This window comes from Pangasianodon hypophthalmus, chromosome 3, assembly GCF_027358585.1.
Source record: "Pangasianodon hypophthalmus isolate fPanHyp1 chromosome 3, fPanHyp1.pri, whole genome shotgun sequence".
In the NCBI taxonomy this organism is placed as follows: Eukaryota; Metazoa; Chordata; class Actinopteri; order Siluriformes; family Pangasiidae; genus Pangasianodon; species Pangasianodon hypophthalmus.
The window spans coordinates 7,793,231-7,820,822 of record NC_069712.1 but is presented as its reverse complement, the minus strand read 5'-3'; the positions used below and the strand labels follow the sequence as shown (position 1 = coordinate 7,820,822).

The 27,592-nt window shown below is 41.7% G+C and overlaps 1 protein-coding gene across 1 annotated transcript in view; it reads left to right on the top strand.

The window, feature by feature from the left end:
* Positions 1-27,592, top strand: part of maml3 (mastermind-like transcriptional coactivator 3) — a 155,442-nt gene that overhangs the window by 72,995 nt on the left and 54,855 nt on the right. The window contains exon 2 of the mRNA XM_026941246.3: positions 10,921-12,501. Within this exon, the coding sequence (XP_026797047.3) occupies positions 10,921-12,501 (1,581 nt within the window). The remainder of the gene's footprint in view (positions 1-10,920; positions 12,502-27,592) is intronic.

The window sequence follows — 27,592 nt, the reverse complement described above, 5'->3', positions numbered from 1 at the left end:
CAGGAGAGATGCTGGATGGTTTCTGCTCACATCAGAGTGGTGTAGTATTTGTTTTTTTTTAAAGGACACTACTCTGGCAGTGTTAAAGGCAGTTGAAATGTGGCCTGATGGAAACACTGGAATGAAGAGCTTAACTGTTTGCATTCCTGCTTTATGCATACATTATGACTGTTTCATTTCCGCTTGCTGTGTCAATGTGAGAGTCAAGAACAAGAGAGTTCCACGTCTTTCTCTCACCTTCTCTCTGTCACACTCTCCGTCTCTGTCTTATGCACTGTCTCTGTGATCATTTGTTTCTCTCTGTTTCGTTCTGTCTTAATCTGTCTCTCTTAACCATGTCTCTGTTTCTTTTCTTTAACATAGGACATGACAGCTTTTTTGCTGTCTCTTCTCTTCCTCTCTTCCTGTCTTTCTGTCTGTGGCTCAGCCTTTGTCTTTGTCTCCCTCTCTGTCTTTCTCACACAATGTCTAGGTTCATGTCTCTTGATTTCTGTTCCTCTCTCTCTCTCTCTCTCTCTCTCTCTCTCTGTCTCTTTCTTTCTCTCTGTAATGGTGTGCGCTAGCAGGGCTGCTGAGGGCTTTATTGGATTGGAGTAGGATTTCAGTGACTGTGTTTAACATGCACCCAGCCTCTGCAGCGTACACACGCACACACACACACACACACACACACACACACACACACACACACACACATAGACACAGTTTAAACAGCCTGCCATTAAAAACCAAGAGAGGCGGGGTAAATGTGTGTGTGTGTGTGTGAGTGAGAGAGAGAGAGGGAGAGGGAGAGAGAGAGAGAGAGAGGTGGGGGACACACGAAGAGCCGGCACATGGAGCTTCCGCTCACCGAGCAACACCGCCTCCTCCTAAACGCTCTAAACGTGCTCTCTCTCTCTCTCTCTCTCTCTCTCTCTCTCCACACTCTCTCTCTCTCTCTCCACACTCTCTCTCTCTCTCTCACACACACACACACACACACTTCTCTTTCTCCTTCATTAATATCTTATTACATTAGTGTTTGCCAGTGGCCACTGCTCACTGTTAGCTTCCATCTTCACATTTCCTGGTCCACACACACACACACACACACACACACACACACACAGGAACATCGTGCTAAATTGAGAGTTATTTTTAAACCCCTCTCGATCCCACAGACAGGAACGAGTTGAGAGAAGTGGAGAAGAGCAGCTAGAAGAGAGCACACAAGTGTGTTGCCTTTTTAAAACTTACACACAGTGGGCCGTATTCAGAGTTCAGTTCGGCCTGGTTTATATGCGTCAGCGTATTTCAGGTGATTTGCATGGGAGGTTGTATAGGTGTCTGCCTTCGTACTTGCACGTAATGAGAACGAGTCCACTAGGGGGCAGAAAATGAAAAACTAAATGAAAGTCTACGCGCTTAACTGCAGAAAATATCGAGAGAAGAAGCATATCAATACTACTTACTTGCAGGTTTTAAATCACTGATAAAGTTAAACAAATGCAGAGCAGTTTGGGTTTTTTCAGCTTCTTTCTACATAAAAAGATGAGCTAAATGGACTATTCAGACGGACACGTGTCTGTTAAGTAATGTTGCCAGAGGACGTGTGTAGGACGTCTAATTATGATTGATTCAAAAGGGAAAAATCTCTCTGGATAAATCACAGAGATGGGCGTGTCGTCATGATGTACGCATTGCTGTCAGACTAAAAAATCTGCTACATGCACCTTATTTTAATACAAACTCATTGTTTTGTCCTTTATTATTAGCACATGTTGCAGAGTGTGTGGCTGCACATGTTGCACTTAATCATTAGGTTGCATGACCATAACTTGTATGTAGGCTATACATGTGCTAGGAACCGAATAACTTACCTAAAATCCACAGAATCTTGCTTCTCTGACAAGTCCTTGATGTCTGTTAATCTGGCTCAAATCGGTGTAGCAAGGTGCATGGCTGTGAGCGTCTGCAGATTTTCCCAAGACTATAGTTTGAGGGAAAAAAAGGACAATTAGATGACAACCTCCTAGAAATGGCAGTGACCGGGTTGATAAATGAGGTCAATTTGTTGAACCCCCAATATCATTGTGTTTAACGTAGCCTAGCTTTGGCAACCCCCCCCACGCACACGCACACACACAAACACACACACACACAAACACACACACACACACTTCGACTACTGCATTCACCTACTAAACATAATAAACACAATTATAATGCCTCATGGCATGGTAATAAATGGGTAAATTCAGATATCAGATATGGATTGAAGAGATGATGCACAGATTCCACAGGATACAACATAATCTTTACCAGCATGTCAGTTTAGATGGGATATACACTATATTACCAAAAGTATTCGGTCACCTGCCTTGACTCACATATGAACTTAAGTGCCATCCCATTCCTAACCCATAGGGTTCAATATGATGTCGGTCCACCTTTTGCAGCTATTACAGCTTCAACTCTTCTGAGAAGGCTTTCCACAAGGTTGAGGAGTGTGTTTATAGGAATTTTTGACCATTCTTCCAAAAGCGCATTGGTGAGGTCACACACTGATGTTGGTCGAGAAGGCCTGGCTCTCAGTCTCCGCTCTAATTCATCCCAAAGGTGTTCTATCGGGTTGAGGTCAGGACTCTGTGCAGGCCAGTCAAGTTCATCCACACCAGACTCTGTCATCCATGTCTTTATGGACCTTGCTTTGTGCACTGGTGCACAGTCATGTTGGAAGAGGAAGGGGCCCGCTCCAAACTGTTCCCACAAGGTTGGGAGCATGGAATTGTCCAAAATGTTTTGGTATTTGGTATTAGTTCCTTTCACTGGAACTAAGGGGCCAAGCCCAACTCCTGAAAAACAACCCCACACCATAATTCCTCCTCCACCAAATTTCACACTCGGCACAATGCGGTCCGAAATGTACCGTTCTCCTGGCAACCTCCAAACCCAGACTCGTCCATCAGATTGCCAGATGGAAAAGCGTGATTCATCACTCCAGAGAACGCGTCTCCACTGCTCTAGAGTCCAGTGGCGGCGTGCTTTACACCACTGCATCCGACGCTTTGCATTGCACTTGGTGATGTGTGGCTTGGATGCAGCTGCTCGGCCATGGAAACCCATTCCATGAAGCTCTCTGTGTACTGTACTTGGGCTAATCTGAAGGTCACACGAAGTTTGGAGCTCTGTAGCAATTGACTGTGAAGAAAGTCGACGACCTCTTTGCACTATGCGCTTCAGCATCCGCTGACCCCTCTCCGTCAGTTTACGTGGCCTACCACTTCGTGGCTGAGTTGCTGTTGTTCCCAAACTTTTCCATTTTGTTATGATAAAGCTGACAGTTGACTGTGGAATATTTAGGAGCGAGGAAATTTCACGACTGGATTTGTTGCACAGGTGGCATCCTATGACAGTTCCACGCTGGAATTCACTGAGCTCCTGAGAGCGGCCCATTCTTTCACAAATGTTTGTAAAAACAGTCTGGATGCCTAAGTGCTTGATTTTATACACCTGTGGCCAGGCCAAGTGATTAGGACACCTGATTCTGATCATTTGGATGGGTGACCGAATACTTTTGGTAATATAGTGTATATTACCTAGGGTTATTTCTCCTGGTCTTTTTGTAGAACCTAAAATGCTGCGTTCTCGGTTCGGTGTCCCAGCATCTTATTTAACGCCTTAATTTATGAAATACTTAATGTTTTAGATTAGACAGTAGCTAACAAAATACATAGCTAGTTAATTATTTATGTTTATCTGCTCTAATGACAACAACCTCTTATATAATGTGTAATGTATAATGTGAGCCAGCCAGCATTATTTAATCTTTTTTTTTTTTTTTTTTTTTTTTTAAACAAGGATATTAGCTAGGTAGTTACATATGTTTAGCTAACTAACTCGACAGCTCCTTGGTCAAATGATTTCTGACGATTTCTGCTTATTCATAATTTAAAAAGATTTAAATTAATTTCATCTGGCACACACACACACACACACACATACACACATACATACATACATACATATCTTGTATGAGTGTATACATGTGTGTGTACAGGTGTACTTGCTAAGGGACCCCCAGGCCTGCACACCTGTGTGTGTGTATGTGCTTGTGTACCTGTGTGTACCTGTACATGTACACATGTACTTGTTAAGGGACTCCCAGGCCTGCACACCTGTGTGTGTGTGTGTGTGTGTGTGTGTGTGTTTAGGCTTTTCTCTGACTGTTTAATTAAATAGCCATTTGCCTTAATGAGCTCATTTCACAGTCTGATGAGCCAGACCTCACACACACACACACAAACTCAACCTTCTGCAAACACATCAGTGTTGCTGGAATTCTTCTGATGATCATCATGCAGTGTGTGTGTGTGTGTGTGTGTGTGTGTGTGTGTGTGTGTGTGTGTATGCGTGTATGCGTGTATGCGTGTATGCGTGTATGTGTGTGTGTGTGTGTGAGAGATTAAAAGTGTGGTATCAAAGGTTACTCTGGGTCCTGATCCTGAGTGTACTGACTGTAACACCACAGTAATGCCAGTGGCGTGTACAGTGTAAAAAGAAATATCATGTTGATTTAAAATGCTAAAGTCTAATACATTTATTTATATATATATATATATATATATATATATATATATATATATATATATATATTTTTATATTTAACATTTGGTCCAGTAATTTGATTGCGTTCCAGGAGTGCTGATATTTTCTGTAACAGCACTGGGACATTTCACTGTTTGTATCACTCCGCTTGTCTGTGTTCGCTACATAAAATTCCAGTTCTCGCAGTAGTTTATTACATTGAAACCGTTACTACACTTACTACAGGCTGTCAGTCTGTCTGCTGTCAGTGAATCTGTGTGTTACCATGGCAACACACTCTATACAGCTGTGGCATCTTTGGCAACTGTTTGTTAATGGAGCAAAAATAACCAAAATATTTGGCTTTACTGTCACTTGATGTTAATTCCTTGTTTATTGAACTGTTGTTAAAAAAATTAAAAAAGCAACATCGCTATTGTGTTGTAGTGAATATTAACACACTGTCATGCTTATGTTCAGTACAACAGCACTCTTTGATATTGCTGAAATATAAGGCAGATCACAGGATGATATTAAGGCACACGTTTGAATACATTATTGTTTATTATAATTGTTTAAATTACTATAAATCGTTTAATAGCTATTTCACAGGGACTTGTATCACGGGCACTCAACATCCCATCCATCCATCAATTCATTCATCCATCCATCCAATCCATCAATCTGTTCCATTTAACCATCCATCCATCTCACCCATCCATCAATTCATTCATCCTCCCATCCAATCTATCAATCCATTCCATCCAACCATCCATCCCATCCCATCCCATCCATCCATCCATCCATCCATCTGTCTAACCATCCATCCATTCCATCCAACCAACCATCCATCCATCCATCCATCCCATCTATCCAATCCATCCATCCATCCATCCATACATATCAATTCATCCATCCATTTGCTCCATTCATCTGCTCTATCCATACATCTCATCTATATCCATCCATCCATCCATCCATACATCCATCCACCCATTCATCTATCTATTCCATCCATCCATCCATCCATCTACTCTATGCATCCATCTACTCCATCCATCTACTCCATCCATCCTTCTTATCCATGCTATCCATCCATCCATCCATGGCATTATTTCAACATTCCATCTACTCCATCCATTTTATTTGTCATCCATCCATCCATCCATCCATATACCCACCCACCCTTTTATCTATCCACTGCCTCCATCCATCCCTCCATCCATCCACTTTGCTGAGAGTACTGTAGGTATAGTCAGTAGTTTTAACGCTGACCACTGACTCCGCAGTTACAGTAATAAGTAGGAGATTGGGTGTTGAAATCTATTATTTGTAACAGTTTTTCTGCTTTTTGCTGTGAATTTATTTTTGAAGACATTAAATCCCTGTTCTTAAACAAGTTTTTTTTTATTTTAAAATGCATTGTGGCTGTTTTGCTGGCACTTGGTTAGCAAACCTAAATTTTGTGATATATTATGTATTGTGAAAAGGTATTATGATATATGTTTTGCTATATCATCCACCATGGTAACATTCAGCTCCATAAAGCTACCTTCTGGAGTGGCTGATAATTAACCGTTACCCATCAGTGACAAATGTAACCTGCATTTACTTTGTTGGTGAATGTTGATTTAAACCCTGGATGTTTTCAGAAAAGTCACATGCCATAATTTATCACACTTACAGTATCATAATGTCATATTGACTGTCCTGTTTCATTATTAGGTTCAATAAGGAGCAGCACATGTGACACTTCATTTAAAGATGATCCCTCCTTTCCTTTAATCACACTCTGTGTGTGTGTGTGTGTGTGTGTGTTTGAACTTGAGGATGAAGAGTCACTTGGTTCACATCATAGAATTCTTCTGCTCTTTTGTGTGTCTGTACTTTTCTTTCCCTTTTTTGTGCCAGTGCACTGAAGTGAGGAGTCTGGTACTGCAAGAGAGAGCGAGAGAGAGAGTGTGAGAGAGAGATAGAGAGAAGAGGAGGAGTAAGACATAAAAACAAAAGAGATGGGAAGGAGGAGGAGGAGCAGAAGGAGGAGAGAGACGGTTACAGAGGAAAAAAGTGGTGAGGGAAATAGGGAGAGAGAACAGAGCAAGAGATGGAGGGATGGATGGAGGTTGGTTATTGGTTGAAGTGTCCACTGCACCGAGCCCTGGAGGATTTGGTGGGGGGACGGATCAGGATCAGGAGGTTGCTATAACAACAGCACCTTGGTGGTTTTCTCACTCACTCACTCTCTCTCTCTTTCTCTATTCCTCCAGGCACATGAAAGCTTTACGTCGGTCTCAAGCTCTCTCCCTTCATTCCCTCCCTCCTATTATTTCCCTCCATCTCTCTGCTATCTCTCTCTCTCTCTCTCTCCTTTCTCCCTCGCTGTGTGTTCTTCCACATGGGAGCAGTGCAAAGAGCACGAGTGTTTGTGTGAGCTACTGAAAGCCCTAATAGGCAGTGACACAGAAAAACAAACTCCAGGCTCTACGTGCACGCACACACACACGCACACACACACACACACACACACACTCACTCACTCACTCACTCTGTTTGCCCCTCCCACCATACAGTTTCCATGTACATTATTTAACACAGAAGATGTGTAACAGTATAGCGTGTTTACCCATAATATACTGCAGCAATCACAGTGCAGCGGCGTTCCAGTCACACAGCTTTAGGCGTGCTGCGTTTCTATAGCTGTCTGCCCATAATCACTTCCTCCATACACTCTGCATTTGTGTGTGTGTGTGTGTGTGTGTGTGTGTGTGTGTATGGATTCCTGTGTGACAGTTGCTGGCAACACACGTTTGTAATTAAGCTTCGCTCAGCATTCCGTCTTTTTAGGAAGGCGATGTTTAAGGTCGTAAACATCACATACGCATACAGCAAAGCTGCACAAGTCATCATATTTCCTGCAATCCGTCACTGCAATTTTTGGCATTGGTAATTAATTAAATATGAGCTAATGTAAGCTAATGGGCTTAATTAAATATTAGCTAATGTTAGATATCAGCTTTACTATTGACTCTTATACTTATTTTATCAAATCATAAGGTCCAAATTCAGATATTTTAACTGTCTTTTTTGTAATAATTTATTTTTATGTTCGGTCTAATTGTGTTTACAGTATATGCGGTTCAGTGAATGTGACTAGGGAGATCACTTACTTTGATTAAAAGATTTATGAGTCAAATTTACATTTTCAAGAATTTAAATATTCAAACAATAAACTTAACTGACTCATGGATGTGAAATTTGAGAAATATGAGAAATACTGAAATATGAATTCAAATAAAATTCATGCTTTACAAGTATGACTTGTAACTAAAAGCAAAAAAAAAAAAAAAGGATTTTGTTTGAAGGTTTTTTTTTTTCCTTTTTCATTTTATTTGAGTATGATTATATACATTGTGATTTTTTTGACCGTCCCCTTTTATAGTGAACTTTTCAATGAGCTGAATTTCTGCTAAATCCATTTGAGTGTATTTTGGATATTATTCTAAACTAAAAGTAATACAGATGTTTGGAATTCGTAGAAATCCATGAAATTAATTCATAGTAGTTTTACATGTAAAGGAATATAGGTTTATCACATACAATGAGAAGAAAATAAAAACATAATTAACTATAATAAGGTGAAACAAAGCTACTTTGTTTTAAATTGGCTGCATAAATGTGATTAGTTTTAATACTGAACAAAACAATAGTGCTGTTTATTTTAGCTATTATCCGGCAACCGAAGCTAAGAGGTAAACGACAAGGACAAGTGTGCAAATGGCATCCTAACATGACAAATAAGAGGAGGACAGAACAGCATGCATTGTTCTCTCTCTCTCTCTCTGTCTCTCTCTCTCTCTGGCTCTCTTTTCTTTCTGTGTCTCTCTCTCTCCTGAGTGGGAGGGTGTTGTGACTGACACACAGCCTAATCGTCTTTACGGCATGATAAAGTGGCACGAGCATCGACAGGCGTCGTGCCGTCGGTTGCCGTGGCAACCCCGCCCAGAGGTGTAGCGCTGGAGGAACGCGACCTACCTACATACAATTGCAACACACACCTGCGCTTTACACACACACCTGCAAATGAGAGCAAAATGCTAAAGAGAGATGAGATAAACCGACGGAACATAAGAAAAGCAGAAAGATCTGTGCGTTGTTTTATCCAGTTTATCTTGCTTATCTCGTTTACCTGTCCAGATAACGCTTTTCAGTAAACATGAGTCGCCTTTGTTTCCCATCATGATCTCACTCTTCATGGAAAGAGAGAAAGAGAGAGACGGGAGGGGGAGAAGACATGCTGCCTCGGAGGAGAGCTGGAGAGAAGATCCATGAATCTCGTTATTTCAGAATCTCATTTGGCATGTTTCAGCGGAGTGGCGCGCGTGGGGCGTCTCTCTCGAAAACACACAAACACACAAACACACACACACACACACACACACACACACACACACACACATGCGGGTCTGCAGGGATGCGCTGTGGAAGAGGGTGGGTGGCATATCGAAGCTGAATATGAGGCAAATTTGTCACTCAATGCTCTCATCGCCATTCCGTAATTAACCTGCACATATGTATGCTATGCTGTCTTATTCTCACACACACACACACACACACTTATGCACATGGTGTGACACAAAGATGCACCCAGGGACGAACAGACAAGCAGACATTTTTGCATACACACATGCGCACTTGCTTTCACCCCCTGTAATTAACGGGCTGTTAAATGTGTTGACTGTGAGAGTCATTAGCACAAATGGAACGAGGGATGAAGAAGAGGTGGCGAGGGACAAGAGACTCTCTTCACCTCCTTTAATACTCTTTTATCGTCCTCATCCTGCAAGTGTCTGTCACTTTTTACACATCAATATTTGCTATCATTAGCTCTCTGCCACGCCTGCTGTAAAACCAGCAGGTTAGGGATTGTGTGATGAGAAGAGTAGTGCAGAAGCGTAGAGGTATTCCAGCTGCATTTATAAGAATTTCTGCAGGTTTTGTTAAGAATAACAGACTGAACAATTGTCCTTGTCTACTGAATGCCTTTGAACAAATGATTGAAAGTGATCTGTTAAACAGTGTAAACCATCATATTCAGCTCAGAACTGGTATTTTTGTTAAGCTGTGTATTTGTGTGTTTGTGTGTGTGTGTGCGTGTGTGTGTGTCTGACATGCTAGTGATGTTCGGCTTAGACAGAACTTAATGGCTCAGACAAATTAAGCAAAGGAATGCAAATGTGATAGGGACTTGCCCATGTGTGAACAATGAACCTTTTATAAGTGACATTTCATTTTGCACATGATATTTTCTTTAACTCATTCTCTCTTTCACTTTCTCACTCTCTCGCTCAGCTGTTTCTGCTCTGTCTGACTCTCTGGATAATGATTAAGTGCTAACTGGGGTTTATCATCACCTTGTTCTCTTTGAGTGATTCTCCCTCTGACTAGTCTAAAAAGAGGCACGTGTGTAAGGAAGAGATATGTAGTTAGTTTAGATACACAGAATGATGTACTGCCAAAAGAGAAGTTCCATTTAGCAAGAGCTCCCCATAAAGCTTAGAGCGGTTAACTGCTTTGAATGAGAGTGTAATTACCTCTCAAAAGGCCTCACTTTAAACACAAGCATCTGCACAGATTATAGGATTCCTAGCTGCTAGAATAGTGGGAATTGTACACAGTTTATATAAAGCAGAGAGTATGGCCTCAGCTGACAAATGTCAGGGTAAATTAGAAATTAAATATGAACTTCTGCTCAGTTTAGAAACATTCTCACTCCTCTGATTTGTGATTTTTAGTTTTCCTATAATGACACATACAATACTAAAAGTTTCTAACTACCTGCTCATAGAACGGTGTTCTTAATTTTTACTAATTTCTACTATTTACACTACAAAATATCATACATGAAGATATTCAGTGACACAGAAACATGTTAAACAAATCAAAACTATTTTAGATGTTAACTTCTTAACAGTATTCCTGATACAGCTTTTCATACTCCAGGGGTTTTTGAGGTGCTTCACCCAGGAGGCTTTTCTTAAACTTCCCAAACAAGCAGATCTCCTTGCTGCTTTTTAAGTAATTTTAAGTAAAAACTATTTGCTAAATATATATGTTGATGTGTACATGGGTATTAACCTCGCTATTTAGAAGCAAAATTTCAACCATTAGCTGTTTATCAAAATGTGTTTAAGACAATAAAAAATATAGGCCTATATTCAATCTAGTGTGTCCACTTTTGACTGGTAGTGTATATCTGAGAGCATAATCTTTCTGTTCCAGTCATAATAATCAACTCAAATTAGTCTTAAAATCTAAGGAAATCTAATAATTTTTCTCTTTCTTTCTCTCTCTCAGCTTCAGGAGACAGTCAAAAGAAAATTGGACAGTGCTCAGTGCAGATCTCCTTTAAATGGTGACCAGAATGGGATCTGTGATGGAAGCTACTCTCCCACTACAAAGAGGCTGCGTAAGGAGGGTAACAGTGGACTGGACTCTCTGGGCACTTTGCCCAACAACGTACCCCCAATCTCTCCACTTCACCAAATGGACATCAAGCCCACGTTACCTACAGGCAACAACACGTCTACTAATGCAATGGGTAATGGTAATGCTGGTACAAACCATATTACAGGGCGAGCAGAGGACTTAGGTAAGAATGGTGGCATGCCAGACATTAAACTGAATGGATCTTTGGATCTAGATGATGGTTTTAGCCTTCTAAAAGACATGAAACAAGAGCCTCTGGATGACACAACAGGGATCGAATCTTCGGACACCTCACTGTCCAATCAGAACAAGTTGTTCTCTGACATCAATCTGAATGATCAGGAGTGGCAGGAGCTGATTGATGAGCTGGCGAACACGGTTCCTGAAGACGACATGCATGACCTCTTCAATGAAGACTTCGAGGAGAAGAAGGAGATTGGTGATTTCAGCCGGCCCACAACAGAGCAAACACAGAATCTGCAAGAGCCTGTACCTCCTCCAGTTGCCACAGCGCCCAACAACCCGCCTCAGGGTGGGCAGATGGGCTCTCCGCAAGTTCGCCCGGCTTCTTCTGGACCACCGTTTGCCACTGCCGCCAATGGCACACCACCCCAACAGCCCTTGCAGCAGTCTCCAGCAGTTGCTATGGCATCAGGTTCTCCTGCTAGCTGCATTGCTCGTTCTCCCCAAACCCCTACACAGGCCCAGACGCAGACTTCCAGACCTGGGAATGGATTTATGATGAATCCCGGTCCTGGTGTGGGTCCCCCAGGGTCAACACCGGTAGCGCCGGTAGGTCCTGGAGCAGGAGCAGGAAGTGGACCAGTCCCGGTTCCTGTTCCACCAACCACTGAACTCTCACCGGCTGAACAGCTAAAGCAGATGGCAGCACAACAACAGCAACGTGCCAAGCTCATTCAGCAGAAACAGCAGTCGCAGGCAGCTAGCTGGTCCCCTGCAGGAGCGCCAACAAGCCCTTACGGCGGTGGTCCCTTCAACCCTGACAAACCAAATAGCCCCATGATGTACCCACAAGGCTTCAATGCCCCCACCTCAATGGTGTCCAAACCCGGCATGAACAACTACCTCCCACAAAACCATATGAACATGATGAACCAGCAACAGCAGCAGCAGCAATCTGCCAACATGGCTGCCCAGAATGCCTTGAACAAGCAGCTGTCTTACAACAACACCAAACCATTGAGTCATTTCAGTGGTGTTGACCACATGAGTCAGCGAATGACCCCACCAATGGCCAATCAGGTCAAAAATCCCATGATGCCCTATATGCAGGGGACAGGGGGACAGGGTGGGGGGCCACCTCCTTCTCAAGGTCCCATGCCTGGGCAGACGGCGCATCTGACTGAAGAGCAGAAGAGGATGATGATGATGAAGCAGAAGGTGCTTGGTCAGGGTTTGCCATACAGTGCGATGCAGCAACATGCACAGGTAAGATGCTTGGTTATGTTCTGTTTGGCTTTTTTCTGGGGTATGCTGTGCTCCTGTGAACTGGCTAATGCTAATGCTAAAGTCTTAAGTTGTGTTTTTGCTTAAGTTTTAAAAGTGAGGCCTGGTCTTAAATATAAATCTAATTACATGAAAATGGATTGGTTCTGCCAACTGTTAGAGATCCACTGCTTTTTACTGACTCAACGCTTCCCTGTTCCATATCATGAAGCAAGTTTAATAATTAGGCCAAGTACTAGATTAGGTGTGTTGGATGCAGTTAAACCTTCTCTTCAGTGCACTGGGTAGGTAACCGATCAACCTGTGGTATTTTCTGTAACTGTCTAGTGGGGTACAAGTTCTTATTTGACTCAAGGAGCTGAAGTTGTCTGATCTTGCCGTCCATTTTGTTTTTGCCTTCACCCATAAATGGGCTGAAGAACACCAAGTCAAGATGGCACGTCAGGACTCCAGCATGTCTTTGAGTGTTTCGCCCAGAGACATACTGGAGTCCACCTTGCCCATAATTCCATTCTAAAACCCCGCTCACCCATAATGCTGTATTTTATGTCCGTGTTGTGCATTGGGCCAGTAATGGTGGCCGTTGCCCCAGCAACAGCTAGCTCTTGGATAGGAAATCGACACTGTCTAATATATTAATGTCTATGCGGCAGCCCCCCTGGTCCCTGTGGCTGCCAAAACCTCCTTACCGTTCCTTCGTCTATCTCAGAAGAAAGGATGCCTCTGCACCTGATCTGACATAGGGATGACAGAATTTTCATGTTTCTATTACTGAGCATTCAAATGTCATGTTTGTAGGCTTGATGATTTTAAACGTCAATGATTGACACCTAACGAAGGGGTTGGAATTTAGTAGAGGTGATCACTCAGTCACTCAGTCGAAGTTTTACTTGCAATTTCTCTTTGTCTAGTGTGGCTGCATTTTAAGTGGACTTTTCAAAATGAAAATTGGAATGGTGCATATGTGTGTTAGATTTTTCTTTCAGTCTAAGACATGCTTGTGAGTGACCTGTAAATTATGCTCGTTAATGATGTCCCCAGTTACTTCCATCCCCCTCAACCCTCCTTGTGAGTCCTCCTCGTTTCCTTCACCACATTCACCTCCCCTCTTTATTCGTACATCAGGCTCTATGTCTCATGCTTAGTGATTAGAAATCCCTCCACCCTTTTTCTCTCTTCCATCTCTCACTTCTTTTCCTTTACTCTCTTTCTCCCTCCCTCTTTCCCATTCCCCCCTCCTCAGCTGCAATAAAGAGACAGATTTATGATGGCTGGTCCTTTGCAGCACTCTGAGGAAAATGCGGCAGAGGTAGAAAAGAGTCAGAGAGAGTGAGGGACAGAAAGACAGAAGAAATAAAAGAAGAGAAAAGAGAGGGAAAATGCGGAATGAAAACAGATCATGAGTGAGCGAGATAAGTGGATTGTGGGAAAGGCGTGGAGGGAGGTAAAAGATCTAGAGGGAGAAGAGAAAATTGGAATAAGGGAAGACAAAGCAGAAAGATTTTTGCTCTCATTTGACCAAGCAATTACACCCTATGATGTCTGTTATCTCTTAGCTGGAAAACAAAAGACTGGTTTAGTACTTTCCTTTGTGTGTCTGTTCACAAAAATCATAGCATGTGTATACAACTGTTTTTCACAAAACTTTGTGTGAAGCTTTGTCCCAGTTGATAAGCATATGCATTTATCCAGCTAAGAGAAAACATCATAATATTTAGTAGCGAGTTGGACAGTTTCATAACATGAAAATGTGGTAATTGTTTGCTTATAAAAGCTTGTAGCTAGGTGAAAATTAACATTACACACACATTTGCGTTAACGTTTCTACAACTGAAAATTTTGCAGCAATGTTTAAAAATATTACATGAACACTCAGAAAACATGATACAGCCATAACGTTTAGGAAACTTACTGCGAACCTAAAATTGATAGTGATGTTTATGATTCCTTGGTGATTGCAGCACTATCTATAGTAGTGTATTTGTAGTATGAGAAGTTATAGCTAGACAACTTTGTGCTCTTATAAGTGGTGTGGGAAATGCTTAAAGGCCAGTTTTTTTTTTTACGAAAGTGAATCTGAAGTGTTTTAATAGCATAGATCAGATACTTTAACCAGCATTTCAATCCACAACATCCAGAAGATGCAAGAACCCATCCATCCTCCTGCTTATGCGCTGTTTGTTTTTCCTTTTGGAACTCCACAGAAATTCATTGCCCCTCATTTTCAATTTTATTTCAAATCTGAGCAATCTTATGACTTGTCATGACTTATGACAATCTTATGGTGGTGATATTTGAGTAGCTGATGCTTTAATACTAATGGCAAGTGAACAAGCAGTGTTAATTACACATTATATAAAGTATTTTAAACTCATGCAAAACACACACACAAAAATTAAAAAGTCATGCAAAATAAATAAGCACATATATCAATAATCTGATACTCAGAAACATATGGCAAATATCCACCCACCCACAGACTGTTCCTCTCACACACACGCGCACACACGCACATGCACACACGCATATACACACACACACACAGATCAGTGAGTGTCTGCTGTGTTTTCATATGGGTGGCAGAATGGCAGAGTTTGCATAATCTTATTAGCGTGTGATTATGAAACTTCAGCCCGCTCCTTAAAAGCTCGTTAGTCAGGCTTTAATTGTCACTCCTCGGCATTTTGCATATCGCCTTGGTGACTGTGATTTATTCGCTAGCGATCAAAGGGGATGGTGGGGGGACGCGCAGTGTGTTGATGCGCGCTAAGTGTGTGTGCGAGTTTGTGTGTTAAAGTCAATGAGGTGCAGGGGTTTGAGCTAAATAGATGTTTGGGGGAGGGGCAGGATGCGATTGGATGGGAGGAACTTAAATGAGCAGTTAAATCAGCCATTTAGGTGGCCTGTTGCCTGTGTGTGTGTGTGTGTGTGTGTGTGTGTGTGTGTGTGTGTGTGTGTGTGGGTGAGTGAGAGAGAGAGAGAGAGAGAGAGAGAAAGATGGAAAAAGAGACATTGTTATAAGAGACATCTGTGTCTAGTCCTCTGTGTGCTCTTTCTTTCTCTTTCTTTCTTTCTTTCATCATTCATATCTGTTCAGTTCCTGCATGATGTGTCTAGAGAGGAATCTACCTCAAGTGCGATGATCTTGAGAAAGAGACGGAGAGGAAGAGACCACCCAGCTGCTCCCGTCCTCTCCCCTCCCCCTGTCTCTTTATCCACAGGAAGAAGAGATATTGCTTTTTCTCCGTCTTTTTCACTCCTCCCTCCTCTCTCCCCCTTTCACGCATACACACACAGACACGCACTCACACACACACACACACACACGTGTTAGGTTGATTTGAGACGCTCTCAGATCCTTTGGAGAGGCTTGTTGGAAGGAAGGAGGGAGGGATGGAGGGAGGAGCAGCCTCAGTGGGCTGCACATTTCTGTTGTGTATCTCGACAACACTGACACCAGACAAAACCACCACCGACCATTGCTCTGCCCACCAAAACAAAGCCCTGTGTGTGTGTGTGTGTGTCTTCAAGGAGAAATACCTTAAACTAATCAAAACGAAATGTTGTAGCTTGGGGCGTATCAGATTTTTAATATTTTTCATTTTATATTGTTTAATAACATCCCTGTTTAGTTGAGCTCCATGTTACATGATGAAACCCTTCCATTCTGAGGAATATCCATGCTGGGTTGCACAAAACATCATTTCATCAATCGGTATTTTGTAGTTGTGTACAGACCTTAATAGTATATGTTGTCTGACTGCGGAACAGAACAACAAAACATCTTTCTCTGATGCATCTCAGCTTGTCCGTGCTTGCCGAACAGATAAAGCCGTGCTAGCCTTCCACGCATGGAATGTCTTCACTTGCAAAACATGAACGGGGGCTTAAATTAAGAAAATGAAACAACGTGGTGTTTATCAGGACTACTTCGCTGTACAAGAATTCAGTAAGGATCTCCACTGCTGTTCAACACAGAGCACACATAGTGTACACATAGATTTTCATTTACTTCAATCATGATTACAGATAATAACTCAGTAGATTTATTTACAGTCCCGACTTTTTTTGTCCGAACTTTTGCAAGCATTCCTGACCTTGTTAACTGGTAATTAATCCAAAAAAAGCTGACTTAATGCCAGAGACTAGCAGCTACAGATGACTTGTACCCAGCTCACGTTATTTTTTGTAATGACGTAACGTGTACACACACAACGGCTCTGGCCACGCCCACTTCTTTTGCTTTGAGTCAGTGTCGCTGCAGTATAATACCCTGATCACTTGCCCTGGTTTAGCCTACACCCCTCCAAACCACGAGCAATAGCATGATATCAATAGTTAGGGAGCACGATAGGACAACGGTATCTTGCACATGATCTAACAAGCCTATATTGAGATATTTTGCTAAAAAAATTTGCCACAGATTTATTCAGATTGCCCAGAATCTTGGGAAGGAACGACAGTCTAATTGGTTACAGTGACATTGGAGGCATGAAGTTATGTTTTGCACAGATACAAACAGTTATTTCACAGACTGGAGTACTGTACTCTAGGCCAGGTTGTGCTATAAGCAAGCCGACTATGACTTTCAAAATACTCAGTGATGCAGAACTAAAAACAGTGAACAAAAAACACTATGGTGTGAATTAACAGCACAAAGCCATAATATTACACTACTGTATGCCATCAGTGCTCACTTAAATAAAACCACATTGAGTCAAAACAAAGATGCTAGCCAGACTGTCTTTTTTTGGTGTGTTTGTTTAATTCCTTTGATTATAGTCATAAATGTATTGTGCATGGTCATTGCAAGGTCAATCCTCTTTTCCGGGAACATGACAAATCAAATATTTGCTTATTTCCTCTGAGCACTCGAGCTGTTGAAATGACCAAGAAGCACATCCCTAGCAGCTAGATTGTAATCTTGAGCATTTTGCGATAGCCGGAAATCACTCCCATGACAAGAATGTCCAGGTCATTTGTCCACGTCTAGTTTATGGCTCCTTATTTACAACAGTTTATGATATGTTTCAGTACTGAGAAATACGATGCTAGTCTCTGTAGTGACTCAGTTTACATCCGTACACTGTTCTTAATTGACAGTGTTTTTCTCCTCCATAATATTGTTTTCCTTTTGTCTGTTCACACGGGGCTTCTGGTCAATTCTCTCCCCAGAATTTTGTTGACATAGCCTTATATAAGCCTGCTGAATGATGAAAGACTGTTGTTGCACTGAGCGTTTTATACTTCCACTGTAGAGGCTGCATGGGCGTTTGTTTACCAAGGGTCTCTAATCCACTCCGAGTAAAAATGAGGAGTTCTTCCTTTTAGAGGTGTGCTAAAGCTCAGGGGTTAGGGTTCCCCACTAGTGAGCAGAAGGTTGTGAGTTTAAATCCTAGGACTGCCATAGAGCCACCCTTGAGGGAAGGCCCTTAACCCTGCTGCTCAGCTTTATGCTTGGATTATAGTTGGCCTCATGTCTGCCAAATGAGTAAATGTGGAGTACTGCATGGTTGTGTAGTGCTGAATTGTTCAGCTTGTCCATGTTTCTCTGTGTATTTAATGGTTGTGCAGTCTCAGTATTAATATATACATCTTGACTACAGAAGATGTTTAGAAAACCATTAACTTTTCCCCGTATTCAAGAATTACACCAATGCTTATATTATTATCGTAAATTAGCAGTGCCAAGTACCGAACCGCACTGCCTGGGGCGATACACTTACATGGCAGCGCGTCACAAAGGTGCCAATATTTATGGTTTCAACATTTATGATTTTGGATTACTTCCTACAGCACAAATAGGAAGTAGTCTTAAGTTTTACTCAAGTGGTCTTAGGTTTAACTTACCTGCTTTTTCAGGTAAATCAGTGGTCAGTCCAAAAGAAAAGCCAGTTCTTAGAAGGGAGACATGAAAGACGCGCATGCTAGCAGTTACTTTCGCTTTGTGCCGATCTAGGAGAACATTGACCTGTGAATTCATGATCCTCATGGATCGTCTTGTTAACCAGTAGAAAACCAAGTGGGAGGAGACTGTCGTCTCTTTGGTTTTTAAGAAGAAAATGGATGAGCTGCTTATTATTAAGTAGCATTCACACCAGACTTTTGCCTTGCTGTTTTCTTATCATTACTAAGCACATATCATGGTTGATATGTGACATGTTAAAGAAGCAGTTAGTAACTTTCAGCACTGTTTATTACCTGTGAGGCAAATTGCAATTACAGTCAAAATATTGACCCCCACTCTCTCTACCATATAGTCAAGCCTCAGATGCTTGCCCATGGCACATCTTGTATTTTTTGTACACTTTTCTGGCCACAAGCTTCAGTATCCTGCTTGTTGCAATATGACTGACTAGCCACGCTTTTAAACACTGCGACACAACAAGCTTTTTGGAGCAAGATTAGAAAACAGTAGTTTTCTAGTTATTAGAGACTAGTTATTAGAGTTTGAAACAATTAGTAGCACGGTTGCTTGTTCCTGTGAAAGTTGGTGGTTCTTGGCCACATCAGTACCAGGCTCTATAGGGATAACTGGTCAAGATTGAGAGGCATTATACTTTGAGTTATGTGAAACAGACATCTGTGTGTTGGTAGTCCAATACCACACCACAGCTGTTATACTGTTATTCTGAAACTTTGTCAATGAATTTTCTTTTGCACTGCATTTTTGTGTTGCTGTCTTTTCTTACCCCTTCTCACTGTGTGTTGTCAGTCGCAGTGAAAGAGGCATGACCTCTGTATCAGTCAGTGCTAGTGAAGGAGGCGTGGCCTGCCACAGTTCAAAGCTAACTCCCCTTTTTAATGAAGTTAAAACTGTTCATATACTGAATACTGAATTACTGAAATACTGAATTTCCCTGTATTGCACAGCAGATAATTTATTTGTATAAAATTGGTGAGCTTATCTTATGTAACTTGCAATTTTTTTAGTTGTATTGTATGTATTATGTCTTTGTATTTGTACTGTATTTGTTTTTATTAATACAAAAAATTTTGTACTGATGTGATTATGGCATGGCAAAAATAGTTTTCCCTAGAGGGACAGTAAAATTGAAGCCGAGTTGAGTTGAGCATTCTTTAACAATATAACAGCTCAGAATGATTCTGTATTGAATAGTTTCTTGCTTGCAATTTACTCGCTCTCATTTTGACCTATGTGGCTAGTGTCTCAGAAGGAGAGATGTGTACCTATTTTACAATTTAGGTCAAATTGTAGGCTTTTGTGCCGTACACAATCACAATGAAGTTAATGCGTTATAGTCACAGTGCCTTAGTGCATTTGGACAACAAACGCGCACAGTGAGAGCGGCTGCATGGGGCAGCACTGGTCTACATGTAGCCTGATGGCCAGGTTGTGCTCTGTGTGCATGTGCTTGTGTGTGCGAGCGCGCGTGTACGCACTGCCACACACTCTTCTTTGTCCACACTCTAACACTGACAGATGGAGAGACCATGTGGATCATGGCAGAGTAGGGAGTGTAGATGGAAAAAGGGAAGAGTGTGTGTGTGTGTGTGTGTGTGTGTGTGTGTGTGTGTGTGAGTGAGTGCACATGGAGACATATGGTACCCAGGAAAGAGAAGGTTGCAGAGGGTGTCTGCCTGGCTTGTGTGTGTATCTCATCAGTCCCATCTCGCATACTAAGAAACACTGGCCCGGACTGGATCACACTCAATATGTGTGTGTCCATTTGCAGTTCTATAACTGGCATGCACTCCTGTGTCAAGGGTGTAATTGTGTGTTGTTGTTTTGTGTGTGTGTGTGTGTTGTGTGTGTGTTGTGTGTGTGTTGTGTGTGTGTGTGTGTGTGTGTAGGCCAGGCTTGGATGACACGGGTGTGTTTAGTATGCGGGGACCAGGTTGCTGTTACTGGCAGACGGCTATGAAGCCGATGTCGAGCCACACCACAGAATAAGAATGATCTCTCTCTCTCTCTCTCTCTCTCTCTCTCTCTCTCTCTTTCTCTACACTTCCAGTGAGGAGATGCCTCACGAGCGAGGGAGAGAGAGAAACTTTGGCGCCCTCAGCCCCTCTGTGTTGCCATAGATACCATGGCCCACAGCACCTTGCTGCCTAAATAAATGGCAGCCACAAGACAGGGAAGCGTGTGTGTGTGTGTGTGTGTGTGTGTGTGTGTGTATGTGCACGCGTGTGCACGCCTCAGGAGTTAGAGAGCTGGTAGAGAACACATAACAGATGAGCTGCAGTCTTTGTTTTGATGTCTGTGGAGCTGTAACGGAACGGAGGGCAGAGGAAAGAATCTGTAAATGTTTTTATCTGCATTCTTTCATCGCCTGTGCTTTTCAGCTTGGACACATAAAATGGACTCGTATTGATGACTTCACTCAGGCATTGAGTTTAGGCATGTGTCAATATTTAATTTTTCTGTCACAAATGAGATACATCATGGTTTACTACATTAATGAAAATATTACTCAGACGGAGCAGTTTAAGTGACAGATCTGTCGGCCATGTTTATCAGACTTTAATGGAGCAGAGAGCAAAAGGATGCATGCGAGGCTGTTGCCAAATATGGCCAAAAGTTGTTTTAGAAGACATTAGTGTTTACATTGCCTTTCAAATGGAACACAAAGGTAGTGACAATGATTTGTCCACAAAATGTCCTTGTGTCTGTTGAGGATTGCAATTTATCATGTACATGATTGTAGCCACATGGTGGTACTTGAGTACTTGGAAGTGACTAGGGGTGGGCGATATGACAGAACGTCACATCATGGTTCTCAAAGGTTCTCAAAGATTTCTGTGACACACGATAGGCTCGGTGATGTTGATTTTTCCCTGTTTGAGATTTTACATGTTAAAAATTGCAATAAACAATTATCTAGAACTAAGTGAAAACAGGAAAACAAGCGTTTCCACTGTTTCAGGTTTAGGAAGAGTAGGAGAGGCGTAATAGTACCAGCCGCACAGTCGGGAACTGCATGCTGGCAGCTTCAATCATGAAAACTCAGCTGGTGGATTTTGAAGTGATTCTAAAAAAAATGCAAAAAAACAAAACAACAACAACAACAAAAAAACAACGTAGTAGCACATTTTGTCTAAAAGGCTTTAAGGTTAATGCTCTGTGTTACTGATCAGCTGCCACTGTGGGGCCCTTACCCGTATCTGCTCCAGGGGCCCCGTAGCGTGGCTGACCCTGCTTTAACTTCCTGACTTCCTAAGAACCTGGGATATACAAAGAGAAGAATTTCAATATACTATAATATATATGTGACACCTAAAGGCTTCTTCTTCTTGAAATGTCCACGTGGCTGACAGTTTCACGGTTCTAAAGTAATTTATATCACCATTCATTGTAAAGTGTTCTATTTGACAGTTCATTATTACATTGTAGGCATATTTATTCTTTTTGGTCAAAATCTTTGTCCTTTTTTTCCCTCTTTCGGCTGAAAACTGAAAGTGCTACAGTTTCAGTTAATATCAGGAAACTCCTGTGCAACTCGTTTCAGTTTTATGTCTTGATTGGCTCCTCTGTTTTATTGGGGAGAAACAGACTGCTCTTTTGGCATATATTGAGTGGTAAGTCATATTACTGTCCTCTGTTAATTCTCGGAGCTCCTATGCCAACTGCGTAAAGGTTGGCAGGTCTGGAGTAAGCATCACAGGATATCGTGGCAGTGTAACTGGTTACAGACGATAAAATTGTTATAGTACACTAGGTATCATATAGGTTCGCTACGAAACTTCCAGCACTGTAGTGTTGCTTTACAAAAATCTGAGATATGCTTCTATTTATTTATAGCACACAAAATAAAGCATTTATTAAATCATAAATTTAACTATTTAATTACTAGTTATATTTCATAATTATCTATGTATTAAAACATCTGTAAAATGTTTAATGTTTTACAATTTTAAAGTGTCAAAACAGTGTATAAAGTTAACATCTCATCACCTGCTTTTAGTCCAATATTGAATGTTATTTTTAAAAAAAAAGGTTCTAAAAAGGTTTAGATTTGAAAAGTGTATTGTGACATAATCTATCATGGTAATGATATTATATTGTCATGTTGCCCAGCCTCAGCAGAAACACTGACAAAACTGAGTGAAATCCAGGACAGTGCAACACAAAGCTGTCATATAACTCTACTACTGGGAGGAAATGGGAGAATCTGGAGGAATCCCACACACACAAAGGGAGAACATGCACATAGACTCCTCACAGATAGTAAGCCGAGCTCAGGATCTAACTGCGGTTGAGATGTCATAATACACAAACTGCACATTCTTAACTGAGATGTTCACGGATAAAGAAAGTCATCGTCATGCATTGTGTATTTGCAGCCTCCGGTGTTCTGTCTGCAGTTCCTGGACCTTTTCTTCCTGGGTAAAAGGCATTTGGTTTGCTGAGCTGATGGTCCTGGGCGTCTTTCTGTGTTCCAGTGTGCTGTTCTTGTTTTCTTTCTCTTTTTCTTCTCTCCTCCTACATCATCCGCTACATTCCTGTCCACCCCCAACACATGTACATCCAACACCTGGGTCCTCACCTCCTCCCAACAAAAACACAGCTGCCCCTCTCCATATGGTCGAGGCGTAGTAACAACACACACACACACACACACACACACACACACACACACACACACATACACACACACACACACACACACACTGTCCACATGAGCTTCTCCTTCTTTCGGTGCTGCCACCACTTGAACCCTGAGGCTCGAGTGACTAGCTGACAGTACACACTCATAAACACGTCCTCGCACACACTTGTCACTTTGTTCTCTGTGCTGACACATTGACTTAAGAGAGTGTCGGTGTCACACTGCGGTGTCACATCTCTCTATCTGCGTGTAAGAATATGTATTGTGGAATTATATATATAAAACTGTCAAACACTCATGACATTACCAAGCAACCAGTGTAACATGGGAAAAAGGAAAAACAGAGCGAGGGGGTTTAAGGAGGTGGATGAATTGTCTTAAAGAGACGCTCGCTCTCAAAACACTCACTGACAAGCAAATAGGAGTGTGTGAGAGCGAGAGAGAGAGAGAGTGTGAGGGCGATGAGTTAAGAAGCTTTGAGGAGGATTAGGTGCAGAATTTAACTTTTTTTTTCGTAGCCCGAGATGTCTTCTTGGGGCAATTTGCCCTGAACGCTGCAACATGGTTAATCCCTTCTTAAAAGAGCATAATCCAAGCAACTCTGCTACCTGATCCACAGCACGGCGAGCGAGTGTGAGTGAGCAGTGCCACTGATGTTTCCACCTACAAAAACACACACACACACACACACACACACACACACACACACACACACACACACACAAACTGTAGCTCAACTCGCTCAGTCTTTGAGTTATTGTTCTGAGTCTTAACCTACTTGATTTAGCAATGCCACCATAGTTTAAAACACACACACACTCATACACAGAAATAATTCACTAGTGTCAAAGTGTCCACACACCTTGGTCAAGGCGCTTGGAAGATCTGTAGATGTAGATCTTTTAGCAAACCAGGAAATGATCTCTGATACCTGGGAAGCCACTTTCCATAGCATTTGAGCTGCTACCTGCTAGTCACAGACTTCAGTAATTAGCCTTAAAAAAACAAGGCAAGATTTCATATATATGGAAAGAATATTAGTATTGAAGTAAGCACACCGTATGCATCTTCATCTCTTCCTTCAGCAGTATCGCATAAGAGGGTCTAGTCAGAATATGGAGGCTAATCCTGAGCTTAAACGGACAAAGCCTTCCTGAAGGACTTGTATATCCATAATCATAACTATTGTGATATATTCAGTTAAAATTCTGAGTTCACTTTTTAGTTTAAGTTTCTGTCATCGACATGTTGGTCTGTTCTCACTTTGGTTAATAGTTTCCTACATTACCCACAATGCTGTTTGTTTATCTGCTGATAGTCGGGCCAGTGAGGTGTGCTTCATCTCTACGTAAAGGGAAACTCCTTTAGTTTATCCATACTAATACCACAATACTAATTAACATCGCCGTGCTTGTCCGATCACTAGCTATTCGAGTTAGTTGCTGGCCACGCCCCCTAACTCAGCATTGCATTCTGGAACTTTGAATCCATCTTTTGTTGTCTTCAGTACTTCTATATTGTTGGTGGTGGTGTTGTTTTTTCTTTTCTATAATCTGATGTTGAACATCATTGAACCTCTTGCATTTTTAGGACCTACATTTGTTTGTCGGTCGGAATATCCATAACACATGGCATTTCATAGCGCTGTCTTCTGACTCACTTTGCTTCTTACAGGTCAGTTTAGCAGCTCACATCTACCAAAATATGCTACAGCTGAGATGAGCTGACTCCAAATCAAACTGCTTTCTAGCTGCGCTACAGTTCGCTTGGAAGCAGACCAAGATCACCTCGCTCAGATGCTCTCGGCCTGGTTGTTTTAGTCTGCACTCGAATGTGATTGCTGTGTTCTCACCTGAGTAAACGAACCACACAGAGGAGGGAAAACACCAGGGTTCGATTGAAACGGACTAAACACTCTCAGAAAGCACTCTCAGAAAATCTGATTTAATGTTCTTAGAAACAAAAGTTTATAAAATGTTCAGAAATGAGAGCAATGTTTATTATTCTCATTCCTTTTACTCAGCTGATTTGTGTGTGTGTGTGTGTGTGTGTGAGAGAGAGAGAGAGAGAGAGAGAGAGAGTGAGTGGGTGTGTGTGTGTGTGCACATGTGCGTGTGTACACGTTCAGAATCTGTATTTTCCTCTGTTACATACTCACTGGTCCCCGTCCTGACAGGGGTGTGTGTGTGTGTGTGTGTGTGTGTGTGTGTGTGTGTGTGTGTGTGTGTGTGTGAGTGAGAGAGAGAGAGAGTGAGTGAGTGATCTGAAGTGCTTTCTTGCTTCAGACGTTGACACAGAGCAAGAGAGCAAACAGGAGATCTATCAGCACCAAGTATCTACTGTGCTTAGATTGTGTTTATTTAGGATTGTGTCTAACTGTGTGTGTGTGTGTGTGTGTGTGTGTGTGTGTGTGTGTGTGAGAGAGAGAGAGAGAGAGAGAGAGAGAAAGAGGTTAAGATGGGGACTTGTTGCTAATATATTTGGCTTACATAGAGGTAATTATTTTTCCTGTGTAACAGTTAGGCATGTGACAAGGTTCTGACTCTAATCTCTCAAGATAGTTATGATGGACACTCGGGGGGGGGGGGAAGGTTTTTGTGCTTCCAAGGTAAAACCATTTGAAAGGCCGCATAGAAATAGACCTTAAAAGGTTGCATTATATTCTCCAAACCAGAGCTCTGTGAAGTATATAACTAGAATTTGTTATTTAGCAATACAGAAGCAAACATTTAAAAAAAATCTTACTTGTGTTTTTATTCGATTTTTATCTGATGTACAATGATTGATGCTTACAATTTTGTTTGAGGTTAAAATGCTGATAATCGTGTTTACTTGAAACCTGATAATCTTATAATAATCTGATTAATAGCTTCAGTAAAATACGTTTGTGTGGGGCGTGAACGAGTGAGGTGGATAAAGCATTTCTAATCTGTTACACAGAAGAGTAATTGCTGTGTAAACTTTTGGATCACTTTTCATCTCAAAATTATAGTAAAAATGATAAAAAATTATAGTATAAGCCATTGTGTATTATGAAGCTGAAAAAACCCAGTGTGGAAACCTGCCTTCTGATCTGGAATGTTTGTTTGCATTTGGATTGGCTTGTACTCTTGTCCATCATTTTATAGACACGCCCCCAATGCCTATTCACATCCTCATAAATCATTCTGAGGAGAAGTTGCATGTCTTCAGAGTCGTAACTTGGCTTTCAAGCACTGGAATGTCCGAGTGCGCTTGAACGTGATGTCATGACAGTCCTTGCTAATGCTAGCTCTAGTTAGCATGCTAGCTCTAGTTGAGACACCATAAGTTTTAGAGGTGGAGCTTTGTGTACATGGGTGGAAATGAGAGCAGGCACAATGAGTACAAAATAACAATAATAATAATAATTCAAATCTTATTCAACTCTACCCATTTAACTTTCCTTCACAAATCTTACCTAATGCACCTTTAAGAGATTTATTATTTTTTTCTGCTGTCCTCTTCTGGGTTCAGTGGCTGAAAGTAGGTGAAGTAGAGAAAACTAAATGTAATACTTTGTTATTCAGTATAGTTTTTAAATCAAATGCTGCAGCAGTCTTGAAGTGTTTCGCCTTGTTTGTCTTTAGCTCCGCCTCGCAGTTTGTAAGTAAGTTTGGTGAATTAAGCTGATTAAGCTGATCTCCTTAATTAGAAGTGTCTGATTGTGTTGAGTTGCTCTTGTTTGTGTGAGCCCTTCTGTCCATGAGCCTTTATAAACCGCTGACCTCAGTGTGTTGAGTCTCTGCTTAGACTCTGTGGAAGAGGAGGGAGTTTGTTCCTGACTTTTCTCTGTCTATCTTTCTCTCACTCTGTCTTTCTCTGTGTAACCTGACCAGAATGTCTCACAGCTTTGCTATCCACCCACTCGTCATCGCCTGAAGACTCAAGGAGAGGGAAAGGGAACATACAGAAAGTCATGGAAGGTGTGTGTTTGTGTGTGTGTGTGTGTGTGTGTGTTGTGTGTGTGTGTAATATTGAGGAGGTGTGGTCGCTTAGTCCTCTACTCTGTCATTAGAGCATACTATGAGTACTGTGGCCTCTCTTGTTCTCTCTCTCTCCCTCTCTCTCTCCCTTTCTCTTTCTCTCTCTCTCTCTCTCTCTCTGTGTCTCTCTCACCCGCACACACGCACATACACACACACACTGTCATATATACCAGCTTTCACTGACATTAAAATTCAGTACTGATGAAGATAATAGATATTTCCATGGCGGCCTTTTGGCGAGATCAGGATTTTAGCATTCTGACATTTTAAGCATGAATATGGATGATAATGGAGCTAATTGAACAGCTCCGGTGGCCTCACTATGAAAATGAACATTAAGTGCTTTCTTCACTTCCAGACAACAAATCAGAATCGGTGAAACTAATGCCTGTTTTTGCCTTACGTGATCTCCCTGTCTCATTTTTTTCCCCAGTAGTTCCTATATGATATGATATTTTACCATGATGTCAGCCCAATTACCTGAAGAGCACTTCA